We start from the raw sequence: 27358 nt of genomic DNA, 5'->3' as shown, positions 1-27358 counted from the left end.
ACACAATATTAGATTGGACACCTTCCCTTTTATCATCGTAGATCAGTTTAAATATCTAGGGGTAAACATCACAAGTAAACATAAAGCTCTTTATCAACAAAATTTCGATGTCTGTATGGAAAAAATCAAGCAAGACTTGCATAGATGGTCAACCCTTCATCTCACTTTAGCTGGAAGAATTAACATTGTTAAGATGAATATCCTCCCTAAGCTTCTCTTTTTATTTCAGAATATTCCAATATACATCAATACATCATTCTTTAAGAAATTAGATTCAACCATAACCACATTTATTTGGAATTCAAAACATCCACGTATCAAGAGAGTGACCCTACAAAGGTCAAAGACAGAAGGTGGCATGGCTCTACCTAACTTTCAGTTTTACTACAGGGCTGCAAACATACAACATATAAAAACCTGGACATTGACACAAATAGATGAACATATTCAGGCTTGGTCTGCAATAGAAATAAAATCCTACAGTTCCTCTTTTATATTCCTTGCTTTGCACCCCAATATATGCAAATTATTGCCAATATAGTAATAACCCAATAGTGCTTCACTCACTCAGAATATGGAACCAATGTAGGAAGCATTTTAAGATAGAGAATCTTTTATCGGTGGCACCTATGCACGAGAACTACCTTTTTCAACCCTCGCAAACATATGTTGTTTTATATGTCTGGAAAACATTTTGGATTAAATCACTTAGAGATCTGTACATTGACAACATCCTTGCATCGGAGTGGAAGCTAGTTCAAGCTCCATATGTGCAAAGCATACAATTATTCAACTCAAAATTATATATCGAGCACATCTATCTTGCTTAAAATTGTCCAAAATGTTTACAGGAGAAGATCCAACCTGCGAACACTGCAGTCAGGTTTCAGCCTCACTGGGTCACATGTTTTGAGCCTGCACCAAATTAACATCATTCTGGACCAACATTTTTAAATGCCTTTCAGACTGTCTTGGTTTCAGAATACCTCTTAACCCATTAGCAGCTGTGTTTGGTGTACTCCTAGATGGGCTTAAAGTGGAGAAGGACAAACAAACTGTGATTGCCTTTCCTACACTACTGGCATGCAGACTTATCTTGCTCAACTGGAAGAATCCTAACCCTCCCCTTAACCTCAGTGGGTAACTGATGTTATATACTATTTGAAATTGGAAATAATCTAATTCTCACTTAGAGGATCTGTGCAGAAATTTTTCAAAACCTGGCAGGATCTAATCAATATCATTTTAAAATAAGCTTTTAAGGCACTGAGGAAGCAGATTCTCTCCCTTTTCTTTTTTTTTTCTTTTTCTTTTTCTTCTCCATTTATCTATATTCACTTATTTACTTATTTTTACTAGGTTTAAGTTTTATTCTGCTGCCCATGCTGTCTTTCTCAGGGATGGAGATTGATTTGTTTTCAATTCTATTCTTGTAAAATTGATCTATTTGTATGGAATGTTGTGTGATTTCAATAAAATCAATAAAATGAATAAAAAATAGATATTAATATTCTTGTAGTGGAAGTTAAAATATACAAGACAAAATGCAAATAAAATTGCAGCTGGCATTTTGGAATGCAATACAAATCTAGGTCTGTAAATAGTGTGCTATGTTTATAGTATCCATTAATTTATGAAAATAAAAATACTCATTTTAATAAATGGCATTCATGAAGTAGCTGAAATATATTAAAATATTATGCATTTAAAGTAAGCACTATTCTACTTTGTCCTATTATAATATTTATATTAAAAAATGTGAGTCTGAATATAACATCTTGACCTTAAGAGGCATCTACAATAATTATATGAATATGTCTACAGTATTTGTGTTTTTGTTAAAGTCATAGCTGTGGACTGGTAAAAATTGACTGTGTTGCAATTATTATATCTTGAACATTTGTACTGACGTATAAGCTTTACCAAAATGATCTTTCATATCACTAATGTTGTTATAGCAATATGGTATGTGTTGACTTAATTCAAAGCTATGCATAAAGTTGACCTAAAAAATAAAATTTACAGTCACCATATGCTATTAATTTGGCAAAAACAACTTCACTTGTTTCTAGTAATTTTCAATAAATTGCTTATATTGACGAGGAAGAATCTTTGCCTACTGCTCCACATAGAATCACTATAGTTGTTACTTGTCACCCTACAAGTAAGATTTAATCTGGATTTGGGCTTTTCTTTAGCTATTCAAGTGCCTTCTATATTTTTCATTCATTGCGTTGTATGTTTACCTGAGTGTTTTGACTATTGTCCCTTTGAAAGTTCTGTTATCAATTCAATCTAAGCATTCTCTCAGATGGCCTCCTGTCTTGCTCAGATATTCTTTGGTATAGTAGCTTCTGAAAAAGGTGCAAGACATCTGCAGCAATATTGTGGCTGCTGCAGGTAGCTTGCTTTCTCCCTTAGTACCACCTGTTATTTGCAAAAAGTCTTTCTGTTCATAGATGGTGGTGATAAACCAGCATCAAATAAATTATATTCTATCATTTTTCTTTTTTTAATTTTAGGACTAGGTGATTTGCTGGCCAATTTGCAAAAAAGGCACAAAGGGCATTTCATGATTACCTCTTAATAGTAGTTATTATTTTGTGAAAATGGCAACCATTTCACATTAAGCTTATACTAGACATTAAGTTAGTACTACATTGCTACAAATATAGAGTGTGATGTGACTTGAATAACCCAGAAATGTGTGATGCCTCTTCCATAATGTAATGTACTGTATGTGTACAGTATTACTGAACAGACTTTCAGGGATACTGGAAGCCTTTAGAACCTTTAGTAGTACATCAGAGAGAACAAGAATGTACCTTATTTCGAGATATGTCATTTAAACTGAAGAGACACAAGAAATGGGAGGGTTCTTTAGCATTTTTTTCAATACAGAGTCCTTTGATGGTTGATTGAGGGTGGTGCTATGACCATATACTATATGAGCATCCCTATTAAGTGGTTTGTGAGAATTGCTTTACTAAATGCTCAGTAAATAGGAAGTGATAATAATGGTTGTGAGTTGTTTTTACTGACTGTCTGAAATGAATGTGCCCTACATATTCTGTGAGAGTTATACTCCTATCTTCTTCTCTCTGGTAAATATACAAATTAATCAAAATACATATCTGGAGCAATATAACTGTTTCAAAACCACCTATTCCAGTTCAGACTCTACGTTGCGGAATCCAACAGTGCTACTTCATCACAGAATCCACTACACACATGGTTCCAGTTTTATAGTTAGTTAATCTAATGTGCATGTGTCTGGTAGGAAAACTCATACGTACATAAAGAGAATGTGCAAACCCTATACAGACAACAATCAGGTTTGGGTTGGAACCTATTGTACAATATTGGACATAGGGGGACAGCATTATCAAACTCTGCACCTTGTGCACAAACATGATTGGAAATTAAAACAGTGTATCTGAGACCTTAAATGCTATACCACTCTGTTTCTTTCAGTTTTGAATATTTAGAACATGAAGGTTTGCAAGGAATCTCCTTATACAGTTTCTATTATAAGACATTTGATCACAATTTACATGTTGCCTATTGTCTATTTCTACCTCTCACTGTATTTATTTTACGTATATTGTTTATGTACATTATATATAATATAGTATTATTGTGGGGGGGCAAAAATATTTCTTTGCAAATGCTTGCTTTCAGTTCATGGGCATCACAAGTTTGTGTGGAATTATTATTGTAGAACAGAGACTTGGAATCAGAAGCCGGTATGCACAATAAATCTATCACTAGGGAGATGAAACTCAGTCACATGGGGCCAAATTAGAGATACCACTTATAGTACCTGGTACTGTGTTCATTGAGCACCACACCCAATAATTACACCTGAAAAAACTTATTTTAATGGTCCCAATAGTTGCACCTAACATATCTATAGCATGAGCTATTTAGAGCACTATGGTAAAATTAAAGATTTTTTTTTTAAATTTGGCATTTCTCTACAGGTTAGAGAAAGGGTAGATGAGTGAACCCTTAGTGGAATTGCTCCTCTTGCTGTATTCTCTCTTGCTTGGGCAAAACATTTCTACAAATTGGTAGGATATTTTTAGTCAGCAACTACATACTGGTGCCTAGCATGAGTCAGTGTTGATATCTGGCTTGCTGTACTGTGGTATGGACCGGTGTTCCACCCAAAGTTCTTTCCCCACTTTGTTGCCAGTGCTGATGGTGTATTGAAAAAGGGAGTACTGCCCAAGTAACAAGAACTGAGTCACACACCTACTCACCCAGTAATCTACCCATCAAGCTAGAAATCAAATATAGCCGTGTATCAGAATATTGACTAAAAAGATTTCTCTTTCTGTAGTGGACAAAGCATCTTTGCTAGATTCCTTTCTTCTTGTCCATAGAAGTGAAAGACCTCTTGCAAAAGCAATGTTACTGGCATTTACAAAATAACATAATAGTTGTAAGAAAATTAATTAAAAAAATTGAGTGCTGGGAATAAGCTACAGTAATATGGGGTGGAGGGATCAATTTCTTAATAAAGAACACTTATAAGAATCTGCACAGTTAAAACATAGGTCGTCTTTAAGATGTTGGCTGTTTAATCAGTTTGAGCAAAATTAGTGTAGAACTGATATATCGGTGTTCAATTTCAATTTAATATCATTAAAAGAAATGGAACATAAACACAGGCATTACCCAATGCATTGGTCTCTCTTTAAAATCTCTGCTATATTAAAACAGATGTTGAAGAGCATTTTCCTAATGGAGTGTCTTTTAAAACAATATTTTTTCATGGTTGATCTTCATTTTAGTGAAGAATGGCGGTGCGTGGATGATTATACGCATGACCAATATAATTCATGACTTGTCATTATATTAATTTTTGCTCCATTAAACAAGTAGATGAGACAAGCCTTAAAGAACAATTGCATTTATGAATGTCAGTGATGCACCTGTGAAAAATTACTTGTTACTTAGTTAACTCATTTATTAAAGTAAGTTACAGAGTGTTACTTGCTGTTGATGTTTCCTACCAAGGTTATATCAAACCAGAGTTATGATTTTTAAAATAGTGGTATTACTAGACAACTCCACTTCACCAAATAAAAAGAAAATTTTAAAGAAACATTTTCATGTTCTGATGCTACTATTTTTCTATCATTTAAAAGTCTAGTTGACCTTTCCAAAACTAGATTTCATTTTTTCTTTAATTTTAAATTCATCTGTAGTAAATGCTGGGTAGCATTATTTTTATTGCTCTACTTTCATGTTCTGAATTTAAAAAATAAAAAAAAAACTTTTAAAGCCACCCACACCTGGGGGGGACTGACATACACAAACAATTTTTTCAGGAGCAATTGCCACAGCTCCATGCAAACTGTGGTGTATGAATAAATTGATAAATATTTTTTCCAAAACAAAATCACCTGCCTATTGCTAAAAAGAAATTCTTCTGCTAATTTTAGCTTGCATGTAGTTTTAGCATTTGTTAGAAGACTTGTGAAAGGCACTGGAGTCTGATGTAGTAAGAAGGGCTATCAAAAGAACCAATACCTAAGGTGCCAGTCAATACCAACTTTCTTTAAACTTAACAGTTCTAGCTTATTTCAGTATCAATAGTATCAAATGACAGTCAGTGCTACATTCATGCATGACTGCAAGTAGATGAATTACTCCAGAGAGCACAGTAATATATGAGAAAAACATGAGTAAGAACTACATATAGAAGTGCTCACAGTTTTAATAATATAGTACCGCATCAAGACATGTCAAAAAGAAACCCAAATGTATTGTCTATAAATACTTTGTTTTCAAGGCAGGAAAATCTTAGTGCATGACTGCAGGAATGGGACTTATTATTTATTTTAAAACAAAAACCAAGATAACCGGCACTCATCATTACCACTTTAATGCCATTTTGGAGTTAGTACCTAAATAGCTTAATGCGTACTTTATCATTCAGTAATTTGACTGATTAGCTTTGCATTTCAGTCATTCAACTTAAAGCATCATGAAGAGGAAACAAAATAATGGCATTATGAATCACGTTTTAATACGGTGTTCTACACAGACCCTAGAAGGCAGTGATTGTGTCTAACTCATCCATAGATGTTAGACATACTTAATTGCTAAATACTAAGATGCAAACACTAACTGATGTCCATTTTTATAATCCCTAAAATGTGACAAATGTAGTGAAAGCACAAATGTTGCATAGGTACAGTATGTTGGTGAGTGTAAGGGCCAGTTTATATTTCACACTCGGAATGTGTCTGTGTATTCCAAGTGTTCATTTGATGCATCCTCTGAGCACGTCCTTCAAAATTAACATGACATGTGCGCGAGATTCATTACCAGCAAAAAATTGGGGAATTTAGTGTGTTCTAATTGGAACGTTACATCTGAGTCTCTGTTTTGCAATGAACATGTGACAACAAGCCGCTTTGCAGATCCAACAGGATCTAAATAGCTTGATTCAGTGAAGCAAATCATTAAACTTAAATGTTGACCTGCAAATGTATTTGTGGTGCTTTTCTTTTCAAGCATTGCATATTCACCATCATAAATACACAATAAATTTTAAAGGTCTCACGTACCATCATTTTCTTCTTTTGTAACTGCACAGTAGCATCAGAATGTACTGAAGCATATTTAAGCCAAAGAGAAAAAAATATTAGGGCAACAGTGAGAAGGTTTATTTTGTGATATAGTGGAAATTTCTCATAGTTTATTTTGTTATTAAAGTAGACCGTCGTAAACATCACCTTAAGACTGACCCAGTTGTTAATCGTTATGTGCTTTTGGGGCTCATCTTGCGCTCCCAGCAGTGGCAGGCAGCAATTTCCACACAGAGCACTTTAAATTTATGATATTCCAGTTCTCTGCGCACTTAGACTCATTAAATTTATACTTGATATCACTTTCATGATGAAATGCATTCATGGTAAAATCCTGGATTCCAGCAGAATAAAAGGTTTTGATTTGTCCTCGCAACCACTCGTGCATCTAAGTTATTGTCGAACACTACATGCCAAGGGATACTACAGTCACTAGTGCAAGTTACTGTGACTTGCTGGTTACCAATGTGAAGCCTGCTATTCAATCCAAGCGGTGGGGACTACTGTCTCAAGGAGTCCTTTTGCTGCAAGACAGTGCCCGCCCACACACTGCTAAGAACACCAAGGTTTGTCTGGAGAAACTGAAGTTTGAGGTATTGCCACATACTACTTATTCGCCAGATTTGGCACTGTGTGATTTCATCCTTTTGGGACTATAAAAAAACATCTGGGTGGTTGTCAAATCAAAACAGATGATGACGTGAAGAAAGCGGTGCACAAGTGGTTGCGAGGACAAAACAAAACCTTTTATTTTGCTGGAATCCAGGAACTTCCAGGTAGGTGGCGCAAGTGCATTGAGAAAAGTTGAGACTACACTGAGAAATGTTATCAGTTTTGTTATGGTTTGTTCCATTTTCTATTAAATCACATTTTCTAACTTAAGCTTGACTCCCCCTCGTATATCATATTTTACAAATAAATCGTTCGCTTCATTTAAATAATGAATACTGTTAATTACGCATGTGGGGGTGGCACAGTGCCTGTGTGGTAATGCTGCTACCTTGCAGTAGGGAGTCGCACCCCTGATGTTCCATGCTTGGAGTTTGGATGTTTCCCTGGTGGGTTTCCATAGTGTGCTCTGTCTGGTTTCCTTCCAATGACATGCAGGTTGGAGGATTTGGTGATGCTAAAATGATGACAGTATACGTGTGTGCTTGTATTAACCTGATGCCGCATCCGGGGATTGTTTCTGCCATGTGCCCAATACTTGCTGGAATGGGTGGCCCTGGATTAATGGATGTAATCATTAAACAGCAATCCTTTTCAGAGATATAGTGGCAAGGTGTCCTGAATTTAATGGATGTTTTGGGCAATTCACAACACAACGATGCTGAATGTTGTTTTCTCTCTGTGATGATATCTTCCACTGCCACCCTGTGGAATTCTCCAGATTTACATAAATTACACGTGCATGTATAAACAGTACACCACTTGCGTAGCCATAGCATCTGCTGGCGCACACGTCACGTTGCGTCGTGTGAAGTATAAACACTGCCTGAAGCAGTCTATCCGTTAAACTGCAGGTACAGTTAATATTCCATTTCTACACTAGTGCACAGACTAAGCAATAATAAACTCTGTTCAGTCAGGTAAGATATTTAGAAAACAGCAAAGGGTATATTACAGTAATTCTGAAATAATGGAATAACGCAAAACGAACAAGGTTTATTTCACTCAGGAAATTAGTTTCGACAAATCAAAAAAAAAAGAGATAAATATGGAAAATTAAAGCTCCAGGATTTTCTTGTATGTTTTTAACCAGCTAATGATGCAAATAAATAAATCTTACAATAGGAAATTTTACAAACCTAACAGAGACAAACTAGATTTTCAAAGCATACTGTTACAAAATAAGATGTATAGAGTTTGTTTAAATGAAAATATTGTGAAATATCTCTAGTTTACTAATTCAACAATACAGATATAGTAATGTTTGTTTAGTAAGTAGTACCGAATTTACGCGTGTACGATGTGCACATTTTTTTCCCCTAAGATTAGCATTAGAAAATCAGGTGCGCGTCATACACGAGGAACTGTAATTCTGTAATGTTTACTATTTCTGCTTGGGCTCTCTCGCTCGCTTGTGCTCTCGCTCTTTCTCACTCGCGCTTTCTCTCAAAACGCGTTGTATACAATTACAACACACGTCGTACACGGGGCAAAACGATTTTTGCGATTTTCTTTGTAAAAAATTAGGGTGCGCGTCTTACACAAGGGCGCATGGTACATGAGTAAATATGGTATTTTTCATTAACTGGAAATAAAATGTCAGAGTATAAATTTGAAATGTGTGCATGGTAAGATAAATCAGGTAGTCCGTAATAATTTCATCCTTCGTAAACCCTGAAATCCTCTCAAGATTATAACATTTCCCCCAAATAGGTTGTTGTACATGGGAATCCTTCCAATATATCAGAAAATATAATTCAAGCCTTGCATTACTCCTTGGTATTCATGAATCCCAATACTGGTTTACTTACATGAAAGTTGGGTAACTACTTGATAGGTATTTTAAAGCAGCTGTTACTAGTGTAGCATAGTAGTTAAGGCTTTGGACTTCAAAACCTGAGATTGTAGGGTAAAATCCTGCAACTGACACCATATGACCATGAGCATGTCACTTCACTTGTCTGTGCTTTGTGGAAGGAGATCTCCAAGGAAGACAGGAATAGTTCAATCAATCAGTCTTTATTCAGGTACAAGTGAGTACGTAGGATTCATGCGTTGCAAAGCAGAAGAGCAAAGGTCCCCATTTTCGATCGGATTTTAATATCTTCCCTCCCTCCCCCTTCCGCTTACTTATCAATAAACATAATATCGTTTATTAAAGCATTTCATCTTACATTGTGCAAATTGGCTATCCGTTTCTGTTTTGTGTACACTGCAGTTGGGGCCCTAAAGAAGGAAGAGCCATCTTTCCTGTGTCTAACAGACACGTTCCTGAAAAGGAAGTCTTTCTTGGTCAGCTTACTTGCACCCTGTCTTATGACAGACGCCTGTATGAATAACCTGCCGTTATGGCAGAATAGCTTTTTTAGTTTTTAACCCTAATTAACTTGCAAGCAGTTTTTTTTTTTCTTTCACAGCTCCAATTGGAAAAACAAAAGAAATGTAATGAATTGTCTCATATATTGGAAGTCACCTTTGATAAGGATATCTGTTTAACACTAGAATTACCAGAGCCTACGAAAAAACTCGTAAATCCGTCCCACCTTAAATCGCTTCTTAAAATCGTTCACAGCTCTCCACCAGCGTGTCTTGTCATCTAAATGTGCTGATAAAAATCAGGCTGCAAAGCAGCCGGCTATTCCATCCCACCACCGACTTAGAACGTGCACAAACTTCTCCCATCTCATGCCTTGATTGATTTTCTGGGAGTGAAGTGGAGTTTTAGAGTGGAAATAATAGATTGTTGTTTGGAACACATGCATTTCATGTCTGTTCCATTTCTACAGTAACCTGTGTAAACACATTGTTAAAACAGAAACGTTTTTTATATTCTACTAGTAGATGACAAAATGTAGGCATAAACTATATAATGTATGAAGCCTGAAGTATCATTAAGCCTGAAGACACTTAAGTATGCAAGCAATGGTATGTGCATTCTTGCTCCGATGTAGAAAGGAGCTGAGTTTAACTCTGTTACAGCGCATCTATGTGAAAACAGCAGTATCATTTGCGGGGGTGGGGTGTGTTTAGGCTCGTGAACGTGGCTGAGATAATAAAACTGACTTAAAAAAAACCAAAGCTAACCTTTACAAGTATCATAAATTACACCGGCTGTTACAGACTGAAAACAAATGTATGTTTTTATTCTAAAATAGTCAGACTAAGAGCAGTTTACTTCTCAAAACAGAGTAGAGCAGGATCGAACTCGCGACCTTTTGATTCCCAGTCAGCAGCTGAGTCTATTGCGCCATGGAGGCAGTCATAATAAACAAGTGTCAGTCGCATGTTAAGGCGGCTTTTTGTTTCTGCAGTTATATTTTTGAATAAAAGCGCAATTGTTGTGTTAGATTTGTACCTTCTGTGAAAATATTTCTTTTGATATTTGGACTTCAGGCTTCATACTTTATATAGTTTATGCCTACATTTTGTCATCTACTACTAGAAAATAAAAATCGTTTCTGTTTTAACAATGTGTTTGCACAAATTACTGTAGAAACGGAACAGACATGAAATGCGTGTGTTCCAAACAACGATCTATTATTTCCACTCTAAAACTCCACTTTACTCCCAGAAAATCAATCAAGGCATGAGCTGGGAGAAGTTTGTGCACGTTCTAAGTCGGTGGTGGGATGGAAAAGCCGGCTACTTGCAGCTTTTCTTTTATCAGCACATTTAGATTTACAAAAGACGCTGGCGGAGAGGTGAGAACGGTTTTAAGAACCGATTTAAGGTGGGACGGATTTACGAGTTTTTTCGTAGGCTCTGGTAATTCTAGCGTTAATAAATAAACGTAAATGTTAGCATTTATACAGTATGTTTCTTTTACAGAAATAAGCAGACTATTGATAACTTTAAAAACAGCGGTACTTTTAAGAAAAAGCAATTAAATGTGACTTCTGTTTTTGACATTACACGTCTCTACCACTTTGATGGTTATGGTTTAGGTATTCTGGCCCTCCTGCACTATTCTCAAACATGTATTGTTTATATTGATTGATGATCATAAGTTGCTTCTGTGCGAGTGTTAGTGTTGGGGCAAATTGAGTTTTTGTAGGCTGTCCTCTTGCCCAGGACTATTTCCTGCTGGAATAGGCTCCACCAGAAATCCCTTCCTATACCCATAACTGGATTAAGATGGTTTGAGTCAAAAATATGTTTTGCTGTGTCAGCTCGATGATTCATATAATGCAATGAAATTTCGTTCCCCTTCAGTCATAGTACAGTATAAACATATTAAAATTAAAGTTTTAAATATATGCAAAATGTATGAGACCAGACAATTGAAGTAAAACATAGATTTCAAGGACATAATTGGAGTTAAAAACACCCAGTTAACTGTGAACAAACAGCAGATGGTGGATTACAAAATAAAATTATGTTATGGATCTTTCCCAGAAAAAGGAGCAATAAATCTATCAAACATGTTCTTAATTTGAGGGTGGCCAAATATGAAGGAATTTTTTGTACAAAATTAAATAAATAAATTAAAAAATAGATAAATAGAAGTGCAAATAAATAAAAGTACTGTGAAATGTCAGCATAAATAAATATGTCATGAAATATCTTTGTTTCTTATTTAATTTTGTCCGTAATATTCATCCAAATACATCATTTAATTCTGTCTCGAGTATTCCTCCATAACAAAATTCAGTTGCCATATAGCCTTGGAGAAAGAAAAGCTATTTGAAAGCTTTTTAAGATTATGGAACCTTCTGCCAGACAGCATAGAAACAAAAATAGTATGCAAGGGGTGGGATCAGTCTCTGATCATTCCAGTTGTCTTTCGAACACAGGTGCCATTGCAGATACCCATCAGGGAAGGCGAAGTAATTTTCTTTGTTGGTTTTTATGACCCACTGGAGAGATTTGCAGTTTTAGGCTTTGCAGGATCCACACCATACAGTGATACAGGTTGTAAGGACATGATTGACAGGCCTTTTTAAAAGGAGGACTTTAAAAGAAGACTGCAGACAGCAGATTCTCCTGTTTCAAGTGCTACAAGAACACATTTGCTGCCAGGCCTACTTGATCAGGAATGATACTGGAGGGATCATCAGGAAACTGCACACACAAACTTGTTATGACCTTGCTGAGAACAAAACCAATCATGTAGAAAGGGTTATAAAAACCCCAGGTGCTTCTGAAGTCCAAAATCATTTCTTTATCTTGGTGATGTTAGGTAGCAGATTGTGAGACATGTATTTAACCTACTATTTTGTATCTTGACTCCTCTCCACTACTGATGAGGCCAATAATAATGATGCTGCTTGCAAACTTTATAATGTGATTTGATGTTCTCTTGGTGGAGCAGTTGGATATCACCAGTTTGTAGAGCAGGGGACTTAGGTAACCCTTTTTGGGAATCTAATGAATACAAAATGATATTTTCTTCCCTGACATCTCTCTTTCAAAAATTTTAGGGTCCAGTAGCACAATGAGGTTTTTAATCCCACCTGGGGACAACTCTTACAGTCCTTTTTCTGGAATTAATGTATTAAATGCTGGACTGAAATTGAAAAGCAGCATCAATTCACAAAAGGATTCATTAGCAACATTACACTACCAGCCATGTTTTAACTGCAACTGGATTTTAAGATGATTTTAAAAGTCTAACTGTAGCATTCATTCTTACCCTGCATATGGAACTGATAATGCACAACAATCTTTATGTGTAAAACGCTACTGTGGCTGTTCGTTATCTCTCCAGGATTTTAAGTCACCTTTAGCTCGCAAACGGTTTGACCTATAGACCTGAAATTTGGTACATATACTATCCGCTTTCAGGGTGATGATTGACCTCCAAGGTTATTCCTCTTTTTATTTTTATTGTAGAATCAACTCTCGCTAGCAGGGCGGCGCATGCGTACATGTGCCAATCTCACTTCTCACCAACTTCGCCGTCACTTCCCCTACCTCTTCATATCTCAAGTCATTCTTGAGGCAGATTGAAGACTGAAGTGCCATCTTAAGTGAAAAATTAAGGAAAATGTACTAAGTTATTGCAACACAAACACTGACTTAAATCAGTTTTAACGTCAAAAGATGCCGACGAATGAAGAGAAGAAGCAGGCTGCTAGATTGGAGAATAGAAGAGCTATTCAGGAAGCAGCAAGCGCATCAACCTCTGAGCAAACAAATGGTAAACGTACAGAGAAAGAGGATGGAAACTGTAAGTCAAGTGGATTAACTGCACGTTATATCGTACAGTGTACAGTTATTGGTACATATATAATACCCTACTGTTGCTGTCCATTTGTCCAGGATTTTAAATAACCTGTAGCTTGCAAACCGTTTGACCCATTGACCTGAAATTTGGTACATATATACAGTACTATGTGATGTCTACTATCCGCATTCGGGGTGATGATTGACATCCAAGGTTATTCCTCTTTTTATTTTTATTTTATTTTATTGTAGAATCTACTCTCGGCAGCGGCCAGTAGGGTGGCCATGCGGCGCATGCATACAGGCAACATTCTCAACCCTCCCACCTTCGCCACTTCCCCTACCTTTTCATACCTTAAATCATTCTTGAGGCAGATTGAAGACTTAAGTGACAGCTTAAGTGAAAAATTAAGGAAAGTGTACTAAGTAATTGCAACACAAACACTGACTTAATCAGTTTTAACGTCAAAAGATGCCGACGAAAGAAGAGAAGAAGCGGGCTGCTAGAGTGGAGAAAAGAAGAGCTGCTCAGGAAGCAGCAAGTGCATCAACCTCTGAGCAAACAAATGCTAAATGTACAGAGAAAGAGTATGAAAACTATGAATGCTCAAGTCAAGTGTATTCACTGCACTGTTACTGGTCTGGCATAATAGTGGAAATTGCTTAAGATATCATTTGAGTTCAAGATAACTAATTGTATAAATATACTTCTCTAAAAATATATTGTTTTAATTTTGCTTTATAAATGTGTACATTTTATTGATGTTTACAAATGGGCTGTATTTTTTAAAACAAATGTAGTAATGTACCAGGATAATACATTCATTCTTAACTGTAATGTGGCACTACCTAATTTGTATGTGTTTTCCTGGTTCTTATGTCATATAATACATCTGATTTGCTGTGTTTTTATTTGTGCTTTTTCCAGGTCAGTTCATCTGTCAGGAAAACTCAGGTTGTTGGATGTTGGCAGCTGCTTTAACCCATTTTTAAAGTTTGATGAATTCCTAACTGTAGGTATTGACATTGTGCCTGCAGTAGAGGTATGTCATTTTTGGACTATTGTAATGATGTGGGAATTTGAATATTTAAGTCTACCTCAGTAATTTTTTTTTGTTTTTTTGTATGGAATGTAATTTAAATGAATAGGGCTGTACAGGACTACATTCTATCCTGGTAAAACTGGAAACAAGGCAGATACAGCTCAGGACATGCCGCCACATCATCATAGGGCTCACTCATGCTCACATTCTCAACTATAAAGGGCCAATTTGGAATCACTACCTAACCTAACATGCACATGTTTGAGATTCAGGAGGAAAACATTTATAGATACAGGAGAAATGTGCTAACTCCACAAGGACAATGAGGTGTGGGATTTAAACCCAAGATTCTTGAAGCACGACTGCTAACTTTTGTGCCATTTTGCTGCCAATATGACAATGTGTTTTAAAGCGTGTTTAATATTTTTTCTCTTTACATTTAATGTTTACATAATGAGGAGTTTGGAACTTGAAAGTACACCATATGGTAAAGACTTTGAAGTGGTGGTGCATTCCTCACTGCCCCACCCACATTAAAAAGGCTAATAAGAGGTTAGAGCTTCTTGCAGGCCAGGTTATGTACAAGTCAAGAAAAGTAAGTGTTCTTAAATAATACAACCCACTAGTTCTAAAGGAATATTTTGTGCAGCTTTTTGTGTCCGGTTTGAAAAATAGATTTAACCACGCTAGAAAATAATCCAGAAAAGAGTGAATTACATATTCTATTATGAAAGGAATGAGTCAGTGAATGTCTACTTTTACATTGAAATGAACATTCAAGTAGAACTTCAGGGTATACTGTAGATGGAAGACTTTACTTTTTCCTTTACACATTGAAACACGGATGCATGGAATAAGATTCAGTCTCTGTGATGATATATTGCACTAGTTGGGAGAATTGATAAGGCATGTTGTTTACCAAACTGCCTAAATCCCGAAATTCTCTTGATAACACTTGATTCATTTTTTTGGTTTGTAATCTCTGAAAATCTGAGTATTTATCAGTGAAGTTTTGACTATAAATTATATTAAAAAATAAAGTGCAACACAGTACAACACAGTAAAGTTTTATTTCTTTTCGAATAAATGGATTCTTATTCTGAATCCTCTGTATTGTGGACGTTTATCTCCAATCTGTGTACATTTTGTTCATGTTTACTCCTTTAACACATCCCATCAGAGTTATTTTTTTCCCATCTAATATATAATCTTGCTTTGTAAAACAACATGTGATGGTGTGCTTTATATGAAGTGTTCAGTATAAAATTAAAAACTTGTCACCAGTCTTGCTAATTTCTGGACTGAAATTACACATATTTGCAAAGTGTCATCTGTCATGAAATGCTAAGAAGAACAGTTAAGTTTATTCAGTTTGCCTGCAGGGCTTACTGTATGTATTAAATAAATGTAAGTTGTGCAGAGAGCTGCACTCCAGCCAAAACAATGTATGTACCCAAAGGTGCCTTAGCGTATGACTTACCTCATGGTTACATGAGGAAACACATTTGAAATTAAATGTTGTGCCTTACTTTGCTGCTGTTTTGGGGGGAAAAAACTGCTTCACAATCCACATAGGTGTCCCACAGTAGGTGGAAAGCATCTATAAACTGGCTTTAATGTTTTCATGTTAGGTCATTTGCTCTGACACAGACAACCCGCTGTATCTAGGAATCAATCCAAGGCATAGAATGGAGAAAAGCTATTGACTTTGCATCAGTAAGGTAGTGTTCTGAAATCTGGACAATCATAGCAGTCACCTTCTGTCTTTCAGTTTGGACAAATACATAATAAATGTTTAATGATCATAATATAATTCATGTGTATATCTGGGTGTTATGCTATCCATGAATTATTTTCCTTAACTACTCATTTAAACAAAATGCTTCTTTTTTTTAATATGTAGATTTCCTGAATAGATATATAACACATTTTCTAATAATCATTAGCAAAATGAAGCTGTTAAGACTGTTTAAATCCCAAATCTTCATATTTAAATACTACTACTATACTTTATACCTTTTATATGTTTTCAGTCATCCATTTACATTCCAAAACTGTAATACAATGTTGGCAGGTTACTGGAGTCTGCATACACATGACTGCGCACAAGACAGCAAACAACACTGAACATGGTATCCGCGTATACCGGATACCCATATGCACAAATTCACATTCTCTCATAACAAGTAGCTAAATGTAGACATCTTTGGGATGTGAACAAAATTCATATAAACATGGGAAAGAACTTTTATTGACAGTGTCTTAACCTAAAATTGAATCCAAGGCCCATGAGATAGCAGTGTTAATCACTGTACCACAGATATTTAATACAGATATTTTAATTATTTGCTTTGGAAAAAGTGTTTTTGCATTACATTTGAATCATAAAAGTTTGTTTTTCCTTTATTAACTACTTAGTTGATTTAAGGGGCCAAAGTGTGTCAATAAGTTGCCCTGATTGTAGCTATGATAGGGAACATTTAGAAAACAGGTATGTGGTGTTGATCCCTAGTAGACCTTAGTGCTAGGTTGGAAAAGAAAGATTGCTTCACTGACTCAGTCTTACAAATTTTTATCTTCAATCAACTGCCATGTAGGTTTGGATTTTTTTTCTCCCTAAATAATAAAAACCATCATTTAAAAACTGCATTTTGTGTTTACTTGTGTTATATTTGACTAATGGGTAAATGTGTTTGATGATCAGAAACATTTTGTGTGACAAACATGCAAAAGAATAAGAAATCAGGAAGGGGGCAAATAGTTTTTCACACCACTGTATATCCAGCTGCAATCAGTGTTTGGATTCTTGGTGGCTATTTGCTTTCATGCACTACCTGGTAAAAAGCTGGTGACTTTTACTGTCATTTTGATCAGAAGTGGCTGTCTGTACAGTAGCTGGAACATGCAGCTGTTCAGTGCCTGGTGTGCATACTATTTATAACACCTAGCAGTTTGTTTTACTGTATTTTCATCAAGATTACAATTGTTTGCCAATTTAGAGACCCCAGTTACTTTGAAATTCACATTTTAGGGATGTGACAAGAAACTGTTGCCAGAAAATGCATTTAAACTCCACACAGGCAGAGACTAAACTCATGCCTAATTCACCCAAGGATAATTTTGAAACCACATTTTTTTTATTTATTTGTTTTGGTCTTCTGTAACACTGTAATGGTGTTTTAGGCCACTCCAAATATACTGTTTCGAATACACTGTGTGTAGTTTGTAAATGTCAAAACGCTGGGTCTCACATGGCACTATAGGCAGGTAAAATGGAGCTTTTTGATAATGCTCATGTATAATGTCATGTGATCAGGCATGGACTTCAGTTTGTCCTGAAAATTCCTTTTAGTAGTCTCATCTTTACTCTCGAGATTGGCCTTTCCTAACTTGTTTGAATTAGCTGATAGGAACTATACCTTGAAACACTTGCATACTTCACAATATTTATATTAGCAGGAGTCACAGCCTATATTTCCCCAGGTTTAGGCAACCTCATGCTCGCTTGTAACCTTTAAAAGCAATTGTATTTCACCATCTATCCAGACAAAGTCTGTTTCGTTTTTATCATTATCCTTTGGGCATATTCATATACCTAGGGTTTGCATCGTAAGCAATAGACAAGATTTATGCGTATGTGGTGTTTCAGCATGGATAACAAAACTTTAGAAAATGAGCTGGTAACTGTACTGTGGACGAATGATTTTTCAGATTTACCTGTGTCATTTTGGACTAAGTCTCAGGGTTCAAATCCAAGCTCCTCAAGAGATGAGACAGTTATATTAACCACTGTAGAAATTATTAAATTATAAAATTTTTAGCAATAAAAATATCACATGGTCATAGCAAGGTATGTTTATAATATTAGCACGTGGCTCAAAGTCTAAATAATATTGTGTAATATAGTACAATTTTCAGAAAAACAGTAATTATAAATATAGTGCCATTCACCTCAAGTTTAATACCAACATCAATTTAATTTTAACAGCTCTATATGTGTATTGTATTTGGCTATTTGTTGTACTTGTGCATGGTTTTGGTGATATTTCCATATTGTTAAAGATATGCTAATGAATATATATATATATTTTTTCTTTTGCATCTGTTCTCACCAGAGTGTCTATAAATGTGATTTCCTGAATCTGCAGCTACAACGACCACTCCAGCTTGCACAAGATGCCATCGAAGCCTTTCTCAGACAGCTGAAGAATCCAATTGATTCCCTTCCTGGAGAGCTGTTTAATGTGGTGGTATTTTCCCTTCTACTTTCCTATTTCCCTTCCCCCTATCAGCGATGGATCTGCTGTAAAAAAGCACATGAATTGCTTGCATTAAATGGACTACTACTCATAATTACTCCTGATTCATCCCACCAAAACCGTCATGCAATGATGATGAAAAGCTGGAAGATTGCAGTGGAGTCACTGGGTTTTAAAAGGTACAAGTATACGAAATTTTCCCATATGCATCACATGGCCTTTCGAAAAGTGTCTTTGAAAACAACCAGTGATCTTGTGAGCAGGAATTATCCAGAGATGCTGTATATACCACAGGATTTTAGCAGTGCAGAAGATGAGGAATACTCTGATATTGCAGCCCCGCCTAGGTCTGATCTTGAAGATGATCAGATAGCTTTCAGTTTCATGGAGCTCCCTGATAATCCTTATGACTCAGATTCTGGAGAAAGCCAAACTGGATCTGTTCCTTTCTATGAACTGGAAGATCATATTTTACTTCAGACTTGAGTAACTCTAAATGAGTAGAAAATGCCTTTGTGTTTGAGCTGCTGCATTGCCAAAATATTTCTGCTGTATTTTCTGATTCTATGTGTTTAAACAAACAAAAAAGCACTTTGCACATAAAAAGTTTACTAAAGTTAGGTTGTTTTTTAATGTTTCTGTTATTATAGAATTATAAGCATATGTGTGTTTGTAGACGAGTCTGAGTAAACAATTGAAGAGTTTCACACAAGAAATGCCCCAGACTACAATGCATGTTTAATTCAGTTCCGTAAACCATTAAAGCCAACAATTTGGAAGATGTAGAATAAACTGGTTAAACACAGTGATAAAGTACTGTAACTCGGGGACAAAAGTGTAGAACTCTTAAAAAGTAGAAAAAATATTTTATTAGTTAATGAACTTTGCATCTAAATGAAGCTTCATGAAGAAGCTTTTTTGCTGCCTAGTATTAGGCCATAATCGCTTCTCTCCATAATTGAGAGATTTGTCACATAAATGATCTGGTGACATTTTTTGAAGAACAATATAGTCTGTTGTTGAGCAGATTTTTACTGTATTGTCACTTTATAATGGGCAATGCCGCATAAGCCACCAGTGTTTTTTGGCTGGTGATAGGAGACATTTTCATCTTAAGTTCTACTAGGTGTCTTTCTTCATTTAATTCTTAAAATGTCTTGTTGAGGTACAATTGCATAAAATTATAATTCTGTTTAATTAATGTCACATTAAGGCTGTTAATTGCTTAAACTGTTCCTAAAACTGTTCCTAATTTGCCTGTCGTCGTTATCACTTTATGCATTATAAATATATATAACTGGCTATTGAACTGCTTCTTGATTGAAATGCAGTTGTAGGGTAATATACAAAATGTACCTAAGTAACGGTAACTTGAAGTTAGAATGAAGCAAATATGTTTTTTTTATTGTATTTAGTTTGAAGAATTTACTCCAGTCATCAGCCCAAAGATATTTGGTGCAAAAGGCATTTCCAGTGTTGCTTCTCGAAAGAGCTGTGCAGATATTTTACTGTTTGAAACAATTTACCTCATAATGAGGTTTTGCACTAATACCCTCAGATCTGAAATACAAGTTATTTTTAACATTCAATTTTTTTCTGGTACACCTTCAAATAACATAACAAAAGAAACAGGATTCATTAAAATGTTCATTCATTTAGAATTAAAATCCAGTTTCACTAGAAAAGCAGCTTTTAACAATGTTGCACTTGTAAACAGTTTTCATATATGGTTTTGAAAGACAAATCTTTTGTCCAGTGTTTGTTCCTAGCAGGTTTTTTTGATAAATTGTTTTGAGAGTTTGAGAGTGCCATTCAATATAACCTGTAATAAAATACGGTACAAATTAAAATATTTTTTGCTGTCTTGATTTCATAAATGTATTTATTTATTTATGTTTTGGAGCAGGATTTCAAGATATAATGAATTATTAGTTTGATAATTTCACATGCTGTGTTTTGACTAGAAATAGAAATGTATATTGAAATTGAGTAACAGAATAGTTTAACAACAAAACATACTAATTTTTTCATTTCCAGTATCTATACTAATAAAAGGCAAAGCCCTCACTCACTCACTCACTCACTGACTCATCACTAATTCTCCAACTTTCCGTGTAGGTAGAAGGCTGAAATTTGGCAGGCTTATTCCTTACACCTTACTTACAAAAGTTGGGCAGGTTTCATTTCGAAATTCTACGCCTAATGGTCATAACTGGAAGTTATTTTTCTCCATTAACTGTAATGGAGTTGAGCTGGAATGACGTGGGGGGGCCGAGTTTCGTGTGACATCATCACGCCTCCCACGTAATCACGTGAACTGACTGTCAACGCAGTGCGTAGAAAACCAGGAAGACCTCCAAAACGGGCTTAAGAAAACATGCATTATATAATTGAGAAGACAGCGAAAAACAATAAGAAGCGAGCGAGTGACATATACTACCATATTCATGACTGCTGCTACCTCGGAAAGAAAGCAAGGTGTAAACCTAAACTTTAAATTAAGTTCATAGACAGGCTACCGCTGGCGTTTCACATGCCCACAGGTAATGCGGGATACAAGTTTAATGAGAGGACGCAGGATATAAACGAGAGTTTTGATCACTTTATAACTAAGTTAAAATTGTAGGTGAAGGGGTGTGCTTATGCAAATTCCGAGAGACTGTGTTTGTGGGGGATTGACGGATAAGGCGGGTGGGGGAGTCACGTCATCATATCCCCTCCCATTTACCTCATTTCGCTCTGAGCTGAGCTCCGCGCCGCCGTCTTCCGAAGCAACTTTGTCACACTGCCACCAAATACTCTCAGAAAAATCCACAAGTTAATACACACGCTGTTTCTAGAGTTTCTACACACTGAATCCTCCAGGCACTACTTACAAAAGGTTACATTGACAATCGTGTTATGTTATTTTTAAAATCTTTCCTTTTCTTAGCACAAGCACAGCTGAGAAGCTTCGATGCATGTGCTCCATAACGCGTTAAAAAATAATGCATTTAATCACACTTTGCGTTACAAGCAAAGGGGAGCTTTTGTCAATGCAAGATTGAAACCACTCCAGTAGTGCTCAATGTACCTGTACTTCTTAAAACGTTAATGTTTTACTGTTTAATAACTTAGACTATATTTTATTATTTTTCCCTTGCACTCAGTGACCAAAGTTATACACACACATATAGACACATACAAACATACACACAAGTATATGTATGTGTATATATATGTATGTATGTGTATATATATATATATATATATATATATATATATATATATATATATATATATATATATATATAATACACACACCCCATCTACATTATATATATATATATATATATACACACACACACATACATACATACATACATACATACATACACACATATATATAATTTGTGTGTGTGTATGTATGTGTGTGTATATATGATGTAGATAGGTATGTATATATATAAGTGTATATGTAGATATGTATATAGATATGAAGATATGTATGTGTACTGTATATATATGTATATATATATGTGTGTGTGTGTGTGTGTGTGTATATGACAGCAGCAATCCAAGCTGTGAGAAAACAGTAAAAAGGAGGCGTGTCAGACGTCGTGCTACATTTTCTGATGCAGCTACCGAAAACAACTTCGTGACGCTGCCGCCAAATACACAAAACAATTACATTAACAATCATGTTACGTTATTTTTAAAATTTTTCCTTTTCTTTTTCGTACCTTCTTTAACACACTACTTCTCCGCTGCGAAGCGCGGGTATTCTACTAGTAACAAATAAAATAAAAATATGCTTCTTTATATAGCTTTTGATAGTTAGAATTTTACTAGAAGAGTTATTTTTAGTTCTGAAAATTTTACAAAGGACTTATTATTCAGTTGTGCGTGGAACCCACAACTGTTCAAACACCAATTTTATACTATTGCAGCTCTGCTCAAAACTAATAAAGAACATGCACTATCTTACCAGAGGGAAGCTCTGCAAAGTAAAATACTTCTAAATATATTTAGTTGTTCATTTTCTCATGTCATTGTAGCATTCCATGTATTCAGAGCAGGAGACCTATATTTATTTAAAGTAAATGCACTTGGTAATTATGAACCATGAAGCTGAAATGAACGGAAAGGGGGACACATAATCATCAGAGGTCATACTTAAATTTCCTGATGGCCTTCTTCCTTGTAATCAGCTAATGAGGGAGTGAGATTAAAATAAGGGCACACTATGAAATATCTTTGATTAAAGATCTCCTGAGAAGGAATATTATGGGTTGCAGATCATCAATTATGACTGTGCACAAGGATTCCCTTTCTTTTATTGTTTATTAAAATTAATATGTTGGTATAATTAGTCACTAACCAAAAAAGCAATAGATTTAAAGACATTTTGTTCTCAAGTAAAATGTAAAAGTAGTTGGTTGCTGAGGATGGCTTATCTGTATTTTATTTGGGGATAGACTGTAAACATGCTATGCATCATATTGCATATTGTAAGTTTAGAAAAACTTCACTGTGCATTACTTTGTCACTAAAAACATGACAACTTAATGAAGTAGTTCAAACATAAAGTGTGTGGTGCAAAGTTTAGTTCCTGAAATGGTGCACAAATTTTGAATACAGGTTCATTCCAGTCATTAAATTGTTGCACCTCATATATATATATATATATATATATATATATATATATAGAAATTGTTTACCATAAAAAACAAAAGTAAAACTTCTATTGTCAGATCCTTCAAAATATACTAAATCTCCTATATACCATATTTACTTGTGTTTTGAATTTCAAACCAAGTGGCTGTCTCTCTACCTATTCTGTAGATCATGTCAAATATGATACATTAATAGAAGCACCTAATTACAGGGACATCAAGTTAGTGTAACTACTAAAAGAGAATACATCAGTTGCTGAAAATGAATCAGCAAACACTAAATATGTGTCATCTTTAGGTTTTTGAATGTGATGTTTTTAGTAAAACATAAAAATGTGACAAATATAATGAGAGCACATGCAGCAGATACATAAATGGTTACAGGAGTGAGTGGGATGCAGTCTCCAGGTACAAAAGTCATTAGTCATCTTAAGTTTAGTCCAATTCAATAGCTAACATTCTAGATTAGTACACAGATATAATTAATAGTAAAATCTGATCACTTATGAGAGGCACATTTAAAGTAACAGATCAAAAGCTGTTTTACACAAATTATGAAAAATAAATAAAATAACAAATTGCATTTCACAAAGTCATCTTTAAAGTTGGAAGAGGTTTGGATAAACCATTTAAGAGTTTGTGACATTTGAAATTAGAATTCAACTTGTCCATTGCATATTATTCTTCAGTAAGTGTTATCAATCAGTTAAATTCTTCTTGATATACTGATGCAACTATAAATCTCACAAAGTGATTTTCTGAAAAATGTAGTTTGAAAAGTGTCTTATTACAAGAACAGGTTTAACGAGTTTCTTAATGAAAATATCCAGAATAATCCTGGTATTTACTGATTCATGTGGCACTGTTATAGTAATGTTTCAGTTTATTTTTGGTACTGATATTATCATGTCATTATAAACCCTGTTGCTGAAACTCCCCTCAAGCTTAAAAAAAATCCTCCATTTGCGGTTACATGGTAGAGACCCGTGCCATGAATTAAATTCAGGCCTTGATAGATACATTTACACTATGGTGGCTCTCAAAGTTCTAATTAAACTCTGACTTCATCTGAATTTCCCGTGAGTAAGCATGGTGCATTTTGTATGTTTACTCCTGCACATTCACTATATTGCTTTGCCTTCTGGCACAGCTCCAAGGCAGAGCAGTGATAGATAGATAGTACTATTGAATAAAAAAATAAAAGCAAACATAAGTCCTGACCCAGCCATTATTAGACTTGACCCAGGCTTGGTACAAGTTCTTGCTGTGTTTAAATGACTGGACTAGATGTCAAGGAGATCAGATCTGACATTTACTCCTGCTAGTAGGATGCATTTTGTATTGCATATGTTGCTGCCTTTATCTTTGGTGCTGCAGTACTGAATCATCTTCAGTAGAGCACCAAAAAGGCAGATTTGTGAATATGCTGTCACGCTTGGGTCACAGAATTGCACAGAAACACAGAAGATTGCTGAGTCAGGAACTTTTATTCAAACACTTCAAACAAACATATGTCCCTTTCAAAAGTAAAATGAGCTCCGTGTGAAAACAGAGGGGACAGATCCATCTCTCAATTAAAAGTAAACGCAAACATTTTCCTCTTCATAGGGGTGCGCGTCGGGAGCAGGAGCAGGGGACATCTGGAGGAGGAGGAGGAGAGAGAGAGACACAAAGCAATTGGCCAAAAAGGACAGGTGCTTTTAAATATACAAAGTGCCGTGTGAGAAGCACATCACGCAACACAGCAGCAGCCCAACAGCTAGCAGAGCAAAGAAGAGGCAAACTGTATTCCCATTGTATCAGGTTTCGGAGGAGAGACCTCTTCCTTCTTCACAATGCATTTGAGTAGGAAAATGCACACTTCTAAACTAATATATTGTATGTTGTACTCCACATATTGTGATTTATTCTTCTCCAAGATACTAGAATATCATCTCTTATTTTCTGTCATCTTTCAAGGAATCTAAGCAAATATCTGGGGTAATTTTTTTTTTAAATTCCAATCAGAATTGTGCTACACCAGAGCTAAATCACAGTAAGATGGGAACTAACCTAAAACTAAATAGCCATCTCTTGCAGGGATATCTCGAGCCATTAATTATATTGTGTATACTATGTGTACATTTATGTGCACATGAAACTTCTCCAGGTACTCCCAAATCCTCTATACAGTATTATAAAAGCAGTGGGGTTTGATTAATACTGTGATGTGTGAGTCACCGTCTTACACCCAAGAGAAGATGCCAAAGACTTCAAGAAAACCAACTTTTTTTCCAATCAAAACAGGAACAGTCAGGGTATTTATTCAAATAGGAGCTACTACAGAGTGCAGCAGAAATAACTCCCATATTGCGAAAAATCACTGTGGGGTCCCCAAAGCAGGTAGAGGAGTGAGGTCCATTCCGTTAGGTACGGTACATAATAAAGTTTTCAGTCGTCACCATGTCGTGGTCGGGTGAGCATCGAGGCTTTGTAATGGAGGCTTTTTTCAAAAATGGCGAATCTGTAGCTGCGGCGCAGAGGGTGTTTCGCGCGCGGTTCGGTTTATGTGCTAATGAAAGTGTTCCAGACTGAAAAAAACGATTTTGCTGTGGGTTCAAATACTAAGGGCAACAGGAGGTTTTCAAACATTGTCCTAGGTCCTTGGACCAACTAAAGGAGGCTATTCATGAAGAAATTGAATGAATTTCGCCCGACATGCTAGTGAGAGTGATGGAAAACTTCCAAGAATGGCTCCAAATGTGTATCAGCTGTCAAGGCCACCATTTGGATGATATAATTTTTAAAACTTAAAGTAAAACAACTTTTTGATATCTACATTTGGGAAATAAGTTTTTGGTGATAACTCGTAGCATTTTTTTTTCAATCTCCCTTTGAAATGTGGGAGTTATTTCTGCCGCACCCTGTACTTCCATACATTCAGACACAGCAAATGAACACGGATTGGACCAGGTCAGAGGCTGGATTATAATGTTTTCCACATCACACATTAGGCAACTGATTTGTTACAAGGGAAGACTGGCAGCTTGCAGTTGCTTCAGTGGCAGAAGCAACCATGACAGACACGTGAATTGCATTTCAGCATGTAGCACTGTGGGAGAGGGTCTCAAAAGAGCTCAAAAATTTCACAATACGTATCTCAAAACTTTTGTCTTTTTGAGTGGCTGCAAACATGAGTAGGTGGACTGTGATAGATAGGCATAGCTTCCAAGATGATTTTTTCCTTATGCCCAATAACACCAAAATGGGCTGTGGTACCCTCTTATCCTTTATTGAGAACAAATAGTTGTGGAGAATGATTAAGCCAACAAATACATTATAAAAATAATATACCATTTAAAAAAGATAGGAAGTATGTCTCGGATGAAAACTAAGATAAAAACATTCACTCCAACAAATTTGACTAGTTAGCTTAGAGTTAAAGGATACAGTTTCTGCATATCTTTTCCATATGCTTTTTAAATATTATCAAGGTTTCTGCTTTATCTTTGCGATTCTGTAGTTCCATGTTTTTATCATGTTTTGTATAAGGTAGTGCTTCCTATATTCCCTCTATAAAGTAAATAACATACTGTAGGACACTGATTAAAATTAAAAGAATTATGTGGGAGCCACTTTATTTTTAGGAAGTTAGAAGACTAGTGACAGTATTTATGAAGCGTCTCAGAGTAAGAAAACAGTCCTAATTGGTTCAAAAATCCAAGTAATTGAAATTTGGTCCTACTGTTAGGAGTAAAAGTTTTAGTTTTTTTAATCAATTTTCCAAAATTATGAAACTACTCCTTAGTTCACCAGGACTTAGGAGAGTTTTTGAGCTGCTCTAACTTGCTAGAAGGTGCCAGAAAATGGCACTCAGGTAGTTTTCAGCATGCACATCTTGGGAAAGGATGAATGGTTTGGAAATGCGGGACTGCAATGAAGTTGTAAAAATATATCGATTTGACAGAGATGGGGTAAAATTT

At 35.6% G+C, this 27358-nt stretch overlaps 1 protein-coding gene across 1 annotated transcript in view; it reads left to right on the top strand.

The window, feature by feature from the left end:
- The window catches only part of bmt2 (base methyltransferase of 25S rRNA 2 homolog), a 69127-nt gene extending 48979 nt beyond the window's left edge, over positions 1-20148 (top strand). Inside the window, exons 4-5 of the mRNA XM_039760955.1 lie at positions 14368-14482; positions 18598-20148. Of these exons, the coding sequence (XP_039616889.1) occupies positions 14368-14482; positions 18598-19227 (745 nt within the window). The 3' untranslated portion in view covers positions 19228-20148. The remainder of the gene's footprint in view (positions 1-14367; positions 14483-18597) is intronic.
- The last annotated feature ends 7210 nt before the right edge of the window (positions 20149-27358 follow it).

The sequence above is a fragment of the Polypterus senegalus genome, chromosome 8 (genome assembly GCF_016835505.1).
Source record: "Polypterus senegalus isolate Bchr_013 chromosome 8, ASM1683550v1, whole genome shotgun sequence".
Lineage (NCBI taxonomy): Eukaryota > Metazoa > Chordata > Cladistia > Polypteriformes > Polypteridae > Polypterus > Polypterus senegalus.
Note: the sequence above shows the minus strand (reverse complement) of the source record. Positions and strands in the feature narration are given on the sequence as shown.